Genomic DNA, 9601 nt, shown 5'->3' with positions numbered 1-9601 from the left:
TTTTTGTTTTAGATGGAAAAAAATGACCAAGTGACAGATGTAAGGTAATATTTGCTGAATGAGAATTTCTTATTTAGAAACATAGAAGATCGGATAATGTATCAGACCGGCCAAATTGTTATAGGTAAAATAAATTTATTTCTTTACAATTTCTAAACAAACAAGCTTAACTGACATTTAATTAAAAAAAAAAACTATTTTCCGTTTTACCGAGAAAATTCTTCGGGCGGTACATTTTTTTCCAAACTTTGCTTCAAAAATTTTAATCGATTGAATAAATTTGACCAGTCAATGAGAATTGACCCCTACGTGTGATAAATAAGAGCTATGACTGTAAACACGGATTGTTCTTAAGTTTTACAGCACACGAAGTGCTTCGAATTTCTGAATCGAATTGCTCTAGTTTAAATTGCAAATTTGCAACTAACCACCACTATCCGACAATCCGACGATCGACCGACCGACCAACCTACACTAAAAACGCATAGACGTATTATTTATGTATATACATATTTACATATACTTATGAGATGTGCACATACCAGATACCTATTTAAATTTAGTCTCCGTCTACTTAGTTCGGCGACACAAGATTCAAGATAGTTCATCCAGAAGGATCATCACTAACTTGTCGTTGAACAATTTTTACCCAATACATAAACATCTAACTTCTTTTTGTGTACGTCCTGGTTACGTTCATTCCAGCATTAAAAAACACTCCATCAGCTCTGAGAGAGAGGGTTGAGAACAACCAAAAGTAAGTACTTGAAGTTGTAGAGATCGATTACTAATCACAATAATATAAATTTCACCAAACAACTAAGAAGCCTGTGCTCGTTACTAGTTAATATTGTTACACTTAGTAAGTTCTTAAATAAGTACATATCCCATAAAACTTTCAGCACCGTATACACTACCTACGTTTATCAAGTATCAACTTCACGTTGTAAGTACATCACTATCACTTTTCAATCTCTCGACTCTCTATCCTATACGTGTGCAAACGTATACATATACGTATCACTATTAGCTTACAACATATTATATACACAATACGTTTAGGCACGTTTTTTGCTGCTTGCATTTGCGATTTTTCATCCTACTTATAATATAATTCTGTAAGTATATATCTGCACCCCGAGCAGATTTATATGTTATAATGTGCAAGTTGCTTGGATAATTTGTTATATTCTTCACCTGTTATATTTCTATCATTCACCTGTGCATCGATACTTATACCTTTTTGTTAATCTTGTAACGCGATGTATTGCTACGACACTCGACAAAATTTACATGTACCATTCTTTTTCGGTTCTAAGTATCTGTGTATAATCTGTAATCCAATTTTTTTTTATTCACTTAGTCTTAACCGAGTTTCTCTTGGCTCAAAGATATGCGCTGTTATAACATTTGGTGATTGTGTCGAGAGTCTTTTAACCAAAGTTTTTGCTTTACCTCTCTCTTTGTAATTTTTATTTCAAAATTGCCCTTTTGCTTTGTTTATTTTTGTTTTTTTTTCCACCCTCGCAAGACATCGTTATTTTGATTAGAACTATTTTTATGTAAAATACTTGTAATATTCTTTGAAACTTGAACAAACCTATACATTTCAGAAAATGTGATGATTATTGGCCTTTCTGTAATTTGATTTTACGCAAACATTGGTTGCAAGTTTTTTAAATTATTCCAAGTACTATGGAGGGCTTGGCTGAAAAAGTTGAACACTGTGATAATCAAGAGAAAATCGTTAATTATGATGATGTACACATGGAAGAAGATACATTGACTGAAAATACATCAAACGAAGCGATATCAATAAATGGTTCAAGTAAAAATGAAAATCAAGATGATGAAGAAAGTAAAACTGCTGATGAGGTCTTAAAGAAAAAAATTAATGGAGAACCAAATAGTATTCTTGATGATGATAAATCAGTGAGTACTGCAACAGAAACCTCATCAAATTGTGATGATAATACTGCTAAGAGTGTGGAAAAAGAAGTGCTTGTAAATGATCAGATTTCTCCTACAAAAAAAAAGAAGCTGGATACAAAAGAAGACGCAATGAGTGAATCAAACTCCAAAGGTATTAAAGATCAATATTATTCATCAAGACCTTACTTCAAATTAATATCGATTTTTAGATGAATTAGGCTATAAAAATGATTTGAATAAGTCTGATAGTGATGACTTAAACAAAGACAACACTGAAAAAGATGAATCGACTTCTCAATCTGAACCCAGGAATCCATCAAGTTTTAAAAAAGTTGAATCCAAAATTAGAAAACGAAATTATCGTCGTCAACAAAATTCTAGTGATGTCAATGATCAAATTAGTGATCATGAAGAATTAAACGAAAAAAAAGACGAGGATTCCGAAAGTTCTTCTGATTCTATAGAATCTGATGAGAGAAGGACAGAGGACAACTCCGATTCAAGAAGAAGAGCGGCAGATAGTTCTGATTCAAGTAGTGATTCTGATAGGGGTAATGGTAAGTTTGTTCAAATCATTAAAAATTTTTTTTTTTAAACTGAATGACTGGTAATTAATAAGACGACGCGTGCTCGGGAAATATTCATAAATAATAATTTTTCTTTACTTATAATAAATAACAACCATGTTTAGATGATGCTGATTCTACAGATACATCTGCTAGTGATGATGATGATGATCACGAAATGCCTGCTGTTTTACAAAAAGAACCATTGAAATCTGATTATTCTATTTTGAAAGATATCATAAATCGACAAATTGGATCAAATAAATTCTTAGCACAACGATTTTACAGTTCACTTCATGTGGTTCAACGTTTCGAACTAATGTCAAAACTTAAAGAACATACCGTGAGTTTTTTTACATACTCTATTCAATATTTCATAAGAAACTTCTCAGTCTTTAAAATTTTCAATTAATTCGCAAATTTGCTCTTCAGGGTTGCGTAAATTCTTTAGATTTTAATAATAAAGGAAATCTTCTCGCAAGTGGCTCAGATGATTTAACTATTGCAATTTGGGATTGGGCATTGGGAAAAAAATCTTTATCCTTGGAAACAGGTCACCGAAGTAATGTTTTTCAATCCAAATGGTTACCTCTAGATGTAGAAAATTTTTTAGTATCCAGTGCTCGTGATGGGCAAGTGCGATTAATGGATATTACATCAAAAATTACTCGAAGATTAGCACAACACAGAAAGGCTTGTCATAAAATTAGTACCCATAAGGATTTACCCTATATTGTACTCTCTGCTGGCGAAGATTCAAAAGTTTTATCAATTGATGTACGAGAGGGTAAACCAACAAAGTAAGGAAAATTTTTTGATAGTCATATCTTTTAGGAAAAATGAATCTAACTACTTTAGTTATGTAATAGATTATTGTCAGTATGTGAAGACAATCAAGAAGTCGAACTGTACAGTATACATTCAAACCCTTTGAATAACTGCGAATTTTGCGTCGCTGGTCGAATGCGTAATACATTAGTATATGATAAGAGAAAACTAGCTGAACCCTTATACCAGTTATGTCCCAAACATTTGGTATGTTTAATTCAAATTTTAAAAACTCAAAAAAATGTAAACAATTATTTCTCATTACCTTCTTGATATTTGGTCCAAAGTTGTCAGGTGATAATGTCCATTTAACATGCGCCGTGTACAATTACAACGGCACTGAAATAGTTGGTTCATATTACAACGAAGACGTTTATTTGTTCGATGTGAGTTCATCGTATCAGAGTGGAGATTTTGCTCACAAATATCAAGGACATCGCAATAGTGCTACTGGTATAGCAAAATTTCTTAAAATTTATAAAACAAACATTACTTCAGATAAAAAACTATTTCCCCTGTCTATTTTTTTTTTTTTTTTTTTTCAGTCAAAGGTGTAAATTTTTTTGGACCGAAAAGTGAGTTCATATTATCCGGCTCAGACTGCGGAAATATATTTATTTGGGATAAAAAAACTGAAGCGATTGTGCAATGGATGCCTGGAGATGAACACGGAAGTGTATGTTTTTGTAAAATTTATATTTTAAGTAGTATAGTACTTATATAACTCACGAAAAGTTATCACAGGTGAACGTTTTGGAGTCTCATCCCCATATTCCAATTTTAGCTACAAGTGGTTTGGATTATGATGTGAAAATATGGATACCATCACGAGAATCAACACCAAATATCAAACAAAAACTACAATCGGTAAATTTCATTAGCGCTTCTGAAACTGATTTTTTTTCTTAATAAAAAATTAATGTTTTGGTTAATAGTGCGTCAAGAAAAATCTAGCAACCAGAGGAGCGGATAGCGCTTTTGATGGAAATATTTTGTGGATTATGTTAAGGCACCTTCATCAGCAAGAAAGGCCTAGGGTATGAACAAATTTGTTTATTTTGGTTCATAAAAGATTGTAATAGAAAATCGTTGACATGTACAAATAACTTTTCAGGCTTTTTTAAATCGGAATGTGAGTAGAAATGGAGACACAAGTGATGAGTATAGTAATTCAGATGAAGGAAACGAAGACCATGATGATGAAAACGATGCGTCTAGTGATGATTGATTTAAAATTTAATCCTAATTTTAACAAAAGCAATAATATGCTAAAAGTTGTTAATTTTTTTACCGTAGTAAGCATAAATGCTGCTGTTTCTTAACACTCATTGAATGGGAAAAAATGAAAGCCTTAAAAATTAACATTTATAAATTTTGATAACTAAAACTCGTCAAATAAAAAAAAAAAGACTGAATTAATTTAAAATTGAATACAGAATAACATCACATTAGTATAACTTGAAATTACTTAAATCTGTAATTTTTAAGTGCTTGTACAGTTTAATAAAAATTTGTTCCACAAAATTAAAAAAAAAAATTTCTTGTATTTCTAATGATTATCATTACTTACATATGATACAACTATTATTAATATATTACGAATTTTAGGCATAGAAAACCTTAACACATTAACTATTAGAAAATACCAATAGCATAAGCAAGAGCAGCATAAATGTGTAACGTAACTGCACCCATGACTGTCGCAGTGATTGCTTTTATGAATATTATTGACCAAGGTCCAATGAAAAATGATGTCACAAGAAAGTCTGAAATTAGTGGCTTGTAGACTGTAAGCAGCAGCATGCAGACGACAATAGGAACTAAACTTTTTTTCAAATCATGTCTTGACCAAAGCCATACCAAAGTTGCAGTTGTAATATGTTGAACCTTTAAGAATTTAAGTAATGATTTCAGATTATTGTACATATCATGGCAATTATTTATCATAAATTCAACAATAATCAAATCAAGTTCTTACAAGGCATATATTAGATTCTAAACTTTTTTGAATGTACTTCCAATCAAATTCTGCTCCTCTAGCTCCAAACCAGAGTAAAAGAAACCTTGTCAAAATAACTTCAGCAGCAGCCCATCCTATTCCTGCTGACAATACTTTAGCATGACCTTTGCCGGGTATGCTACTTAATACTAGATAAATTCCTACTAAATCGGCTAAATCAATGGATGACTTAAAAAACTCCTAAACATAAAAATGCACAGTGTCAAAAATTAAATATTGGTATGAATTAAAATTTGATGTATTTTAATTATAACTTACGCCCAAAAAATCAAAGCCCTTGTATCCTATGTTGTCTGCTGTTGGAAAGAAAGTTGCTAGAGCAAGCATCTTTGCAAGCTGTGTAAAAATGTACATTCCTCCAGCTTGAATGCATTTCCAAAAAGCACCATACTCCGATCTAAAAGTTAAATGTGCATTATTTTAATAAGTACCTTTTCTACTAAGAAGTTTATTAAATTTATCAAAGATACTTACAATCCTGAGTATTTATAGGTTAAGTAATATGGAACATAAACTAAGGCTAGACAATTACCAAAGTGGTACAAAGTCATCTTGTTTTCTTTCAATTACGCTTTGTATTTATATGACGATCATAAATGAAACTTATATCCCTAACTATGTGTTAAGAAAAAATACTTGTTGAAGAGAAAATAATGTAATAATACATCCGGACAAAAGAGCCAGGGGTGTATCGTATCGTTCGTATACAACTGTTTTTTTTATCACACAGGGCTGGCTGGCTGGCTGGCTTAGTGTGCGCCATGTCATCAATCAGCTGTGATGGTGGTGCTTTTTAAGAATTCTTTTATGAATAGAATTGTAATGTGATTTCCCGAAATTCATACGCTCAATTTGTAAAGGAAACATAATAAATAACGTGATTTGTTGTAACTCAACTGTGATCGAAAAATTAGTTCTCGCAACTACCCAACTTCTCCGTCTGTCAGCTTGCAAGTTTTTTAAAGAATTATGTTGTAATTATTCTTTGTTTTGATGATATTTTTATTTTTTAGATATATCTTTCATAAGACGTCAACAAACTAAAGAAGACTGTTGTACGACATGTAGATGGAATGTACGTAGTACGTACTTGCTTATAACAACACACACCCACTGATACACATTAAGTAACAATGACAAAGAGAGGATGATAGTCGATTGTTGATGAAAGTAAGTATATTTCGTCAATATGTCAGTTCAGTACTTACCTGTCATAAGAGGTACTCAGGATTTTTTTGTGTTCTAGTTGAAGGTGGTAATAACTGATAATCAGTATAATTATTATGAACCGTTTTCCAGTTTTATAAATTTGAAATACGAAAACTTGGTCTTGTAAACGTTCTTTTTTCAACTGTTTTTCTCACTTATACATTATATTCACATTATATTTTGAAATATAAAATGTTTGATATCATCCTCTTTCTTTGTAGTTTTTTTTTTTTTTATATATATATTTTTTCTCATGTTTTACATTGATCAAGTACTTAAATAATACGTTTAACCACAGATTAGCATGTGCAGTGACTCTTAAATTACTAAAGATGCAACCGCAATCATCTGTAGCCCCAAGAAAGCTGCCAGTCTTCGTATTTCCTCAAAATGTTGTATTTTATCTTGAGGATCAGTCGACACACAAGCAAATTTTAACATTATACAATCCTTATGATTTTCCGGTAAAATTTAAAGGTACAGTTACTTAGACTGAGATTTACCTTTTTTCTTTCTCATAAAGTCATACATTATTATTATTTTGTTTATCTAGTTTTCTGCACTGCACCAAACAAATATGTAGTGGTGGATCCAGAAGGAATGATCAAGGCTAGATGTTGTGTGGACATTGTAATTCGGCATATGGCTTTAACACCACTTAACTGTACCATCGACAAGTTTAGAATACAAATGCTTGATCATCCTTCAAAGCAAGTATGTTTTTTAATCAAACATGATACAAATGCTTCATTTGTTTTTGACAATAATTGTTTATAAACGTGTAGATCATAGGAAAAAGAGATATTGAAGCTAGGGTTATTGCTGGATTTCCAGAACCTGCAGAAAGAGCAACTCCTGATCCGGATTTGTTTCAGCAACTTCCAAATACTGGGAAAAATCAGCAGTCTTATGCTGTGATATCCCACAATAAACCAATAAATAGTAAGTTACTTTGCTACCTTTTCACTCTAACTTCTATGCTTATAACTTATTACAGGAACAAATAAGTAATATAATTAACTTTTTAGAAGACACAAATTATGTAGCACTTTTAGCTGGCTTAGTTTGCATTATCGGATTGTTATTACCTACCGAAGGTGATCAAAGTAATCGAATACCAGACTACCTTCATCTATCTAGCCATATTAAATTGATCCTATCATTTGTTTTGGGTAAGATATTTTTAGTAGACATTTACATCTTTTTCAAAATAATGCTATAACTCATATGTTTACTATCGCAGGAATGGTTACCATAATCGTCTTGAGGCTTTAACTGATGTACATTTTGTAATGTTGATATTGAACTTGAAATTTTGTATACTTATATTTGCTTCTGTGCGATATTTTGGCGTACTGTATAATATTTTTGTATGTGTCTAAAAGACCAAATGTGAACATTTTTTAATATTTACAAAACGAAAAACTTTCATTTGTACATAATTACTTTGCGTCTATATGTAAAAATATTTTGTAAGAAATAAAATTTTATATTAAAATGAATTTTTCGAACAAAAATATTCAAGTATTATTGTTAGCCACGCATAGAAAATATGAAACTCCTTCGTAATGAGCCAAATCAGTAGTTCATAAATAACAAGGCAAATAATATTTATTCATCTTCTTTATTTTGTTGTTTCATTAACATTAAGGATTTTTACAAAACAGTTTACTTTTCCTTATCCAAATTAACTGTGGAAAAATGAGACTGTAAGTTTTTCATTATTTCTTGTCTTTGAAAGGTCACTTCTTTCCGACAAATACTTGAAAAAATCAATGGGCACTCATAGTCGATTTTTTCAATACATTTCGTACTTTTACCCTCTGGTACGAAAATAAATTCCGAATATGAATTTACTGAAAATATGTGAAATTGTAAATTACTTGGTTTTAAAATCACAATCAGATTTTGGTACTTGACTTACAGCAGCTCATTCCCATCAAAAAACAAGTGCGATGTTTCGATTCGATCGCAAAACCCTCAGCTTTGGGTTTGACTGAATAATGTCCATGAGCAGTATTTTGAACGATTGGAAAATGACTCAAGCGTTCTGTGTACTTTACAGAATATTTCCAGTGGTCGTAATTTCCAGACTCATCAATAATATCAAACTCTTTGCTTAAAAAATTTTTTTTTCGTTTTTTAAATAAATTAAAGACTAGTTTCTCTTTTTTCAAGACTGATAAAAAAAATGCTCCTTTTATTTTTAATACACCAGCATGCTTTAAGATCGAATATTTTTAACTTTGATGTATACAATATTCGGAACAATATTTTTTTTGTATAAAATAACTTACATAGTAGGATTTAACTTCATCATATTACTAAAATCAGCAACGTATTCCCAGACGTACTTAGGTTCAGAATCTACTACAGCTTTATAAAGTAAATGGTGCGTCCATTTGTAAATAAAAAGAAGGTAAAATCCAAACAAACCCAATCCAGAATATCCCAGAGTTCGGGTTTTCCATTTCATTGGATTTATGTACATACTTAAAAAAAAAGTTAATTCTAACAAATATGCCGATTTATGTTCAAATTATTGCTATTCAAATTACAAAAATGCTATTGTAAAACATGGTAAAATTAATAGATATGTCGCGATTCTTTACGAATAAATGTTTTTTTTTTTTTTTTTAAATACCTCTTTTTTATAGTAAAAACTTTTTAGTGTAACAAATGTTGGCTTCACTTAAAAATTTACGAGATAAAACGATTTCCGCTGAAAGGAAGCGCTGACTGCCTACGCTAAGATAACTCTAAACTGAACTGTACACTTTTGAACGCTTGTAAACGCTGACGCTATACTCCCACATCTTTTTCAACACGTGCGATAATACAAGATCAAAAAAAAGGGACAGAGACACGCATGCATGGCATCCCCCACTTCTGTAGACCTGCCCCTTCCTCTATGCCGAAATATCCAAGAAAATTTTATTTCGATTTCAGAATTTTCTCCTAGCCTATTTAGTTTGTCGCAAGATATCTTTTTACATTTGTACTTACACATCTGTACTTTTTTAACATGCTTTAAACATAATAATAA

The 9601-nt window shown here is 31.2% G+C and overlaps 4 protein-coding genes across 7 annotated transcripts; 2 read left to right on the top strand and 2 right to left on the bottom strand.

Moving 5' to 3' along the window:
* Positions 1–42: 42 nt before the first annotated feature.
* Positions 43–4942, top strand: LOC106645552 (DDB1- and CUL4-associated factor 8). The gene is made up of 12 exons (XM_014361443.2): positions 43–124; positions 579–757; positions 1614–2083; positions 2142–2489; positions 2624–2841; positions 2931–3298; positions 3368–3533; positions 3614–3779; positions 3872–4002; positions 4071–4193; positions 4262–4363; positions 4441–4942. The coding sequence occupies exons 3-12, from the start codon at positions 1696–1698 to the stop codon at positions 4552–4554; spliced, it is 2124 nt and encodes a 707-aa protein (XP_014216929.2). The 5' UTR covers positions 43–124; positions 579–757; positions 1614–1695; the 3' UTR covers positions 4555–4942.
* On the bottom strand, positions 4851–6422 carry LOC106645554 (BOS complex subunit TMEM147). The gene is made up of 5 exons (XM_089591374.1): positions 6244–6422; positions 5821–6135; positions 5605–5743; positions 5305–5526; positions 4851–5213 (listed from the first exon to the last, which is right to left on the bottom strand). The coding sequence occupies exons 2-5, from the start codon at positions 5895–5897 to the stop codon at positions 4962–4964; spliced, it is 690 nt and encodes a 229-aa protein (XP_089447500.1). The 5' UTR covers positions 5898–6135; positions 6244–6422; the 3' UTR covers positions 4851–4961.
* Positions 6022–8094, top strand: LOC106645556 (motile sperm domain-containing protein 1). 4 transcript variants are annotated; one of them, XM_089591369.1, is made up of 7 exons: positions 6022–6288; positions 6360–6421; positions 6854–7032; positions 7109–7269; positions 7341–7497; positions 7584–7727; positions 7799–8094. In XM_089591369.1, the coding sequence occupies exons 3-7, from the start codon at positions 6888–6890 to the stop codon at positions 7828–7830; spliced, it is 639 nt and encodes a 212-aa protein (XP_089447495.1). In that variant the 5' UTR covers positions 6022–6288; positions 6360–6421; positions 6854–6887; the 3' UTR covers positions 7831–8094. The 4 variants fall into 4 exon arrangements, with proteins under 4 accessions (XP_089447495.1, XP_089447492.1, XP_089447489.1 ...); XM_089591366.1 differs by having other exon boundaries at positions 6360–6516; XM_089591363.1 differs by having other exon boundaries at positions 6360–6566.
* A 117-nt stretch (positions 8095–8211) lies between these two features.
* Positions 8212–9269, bottom strand: LOC106645534 (uncharacterized). Its single transcript, XM_014361424.2, has 4 exons — positions 9200–9269; positions 8853–9047; positions 8480–8673; positions 8212–8411 (listed from the first exon to the last, which is right to left on the bottom strand). Exons 2-4 carry the CDS (start codon positions 9044–9046, stop codon positions 8224–8226), a joined length of 576 nt encoding a protein of 191 aa, XP_014216910.2. The 5' UTR covers position 9047; positions 9200–9269; the 3' UTR covers positions 8212–8223.
* Between the last annotated feature and the right edge of the window lie 332 nt (positions 9270–9601).

The sequence above is a fragment of the Copidosoma floridanum genome, unplaced genomic scaffold (assembly GCF_036245765.1).
Source record: "Copidosoma floridanum isolate Cflo_tuat_1 unplaced genomic scaffold, Cflo_Japanese_pri ptg000001l, whole genome shotgun sequence".
NCBI classification, from domain to species: Eukaryota; Metazoa; Arthropoda; class Insecta; order Hymenoptera; family Encyrtidae; genus Copidosoma; species Copidosoma floridanum.
This window is presented reverse-complemented; position numbering and strand designations above follow the sequence as displayed.

Coding starts and splice junctions, on each gene's coding strand:
- LOC106645552 (XM_014361443.2), top strand. CDS start 1,696: ATGGAGGGCTTGGCTGAAAAAGTTGAACACTGTGATAATCAAGAGAAA. Junction 3,299..3,367: donor CGAGAGGGTAAACCAACAAA/GTAAGGAAAATT, acceptor GTTATGTAATAG/ATTATTGTCAGTATGTGAAG. Junction 4,194..4,261: donor TCAAACAAAAACTACAATCG/GTAAATTTCATT, acceptor TTTGGTTAATAG/TGCGTCAAGAAAAATCTAGC.
- LOC106645554 (XM_089591374.1), bottom strand. CDS start 5,897: ATGACTTTGTACCACTTTGGTAATTGTCTAGCCTTAGTTTATGTTCCA. Junction 5,744..5,820: donor ACCTATAAATACTCAGGATT/GTAAGTATCTTT, acceptor TTTAACTTTTAG/ATCGGAGTATGGTGCTTTTT. Junction 5,214..5,304: donor TAGAATCTAATATATGCCTT/GTAAGAACTTGA, acceptor AAATTCTTAAAG/GTTCAACATATTACAACTGC.
- LOC106645556 (XM_089591363.1), top strand. CDS start 6,511: ATGAAAGTAAGTATATTTCGTCAATATGTCAGTTCAGTACTTACCTGT. Junction 6,567..6,853: donor GTACTTACCTGTCATAAGAG/GTACTCAGGATT, acceptor GTTTAACCACAG/ATTAGCATGTGCAGTGACTC. Junction 7,728..7,798: donor GATCCTATCATTTGTTTTGG/GTAAGATATTTT, acceptor TTACTATCGCAG/GAATGGTTACCATAATCGTC.
- LOC106645534 (XM_014361424.2), bottom strand. CDS start 9,046: ATGTACATAAATCCAATGAAATGGAAAACCCGAACTCTGGGATATTCT. Junction 8,674..8,852: donor ATGAAGTTAAATCCTACTAT/GTAAGTTATTTT, acceptor AAATTTTTTAAG/CAAAGAGTTTGATATTATTG. Junction 8,412..8,479: donor TTTGATGGGAATGAGCTGCT/GTAAGTCAAGTA, acceptor ACATATTTTCAG/TAAATTCATATTCGGAATTT.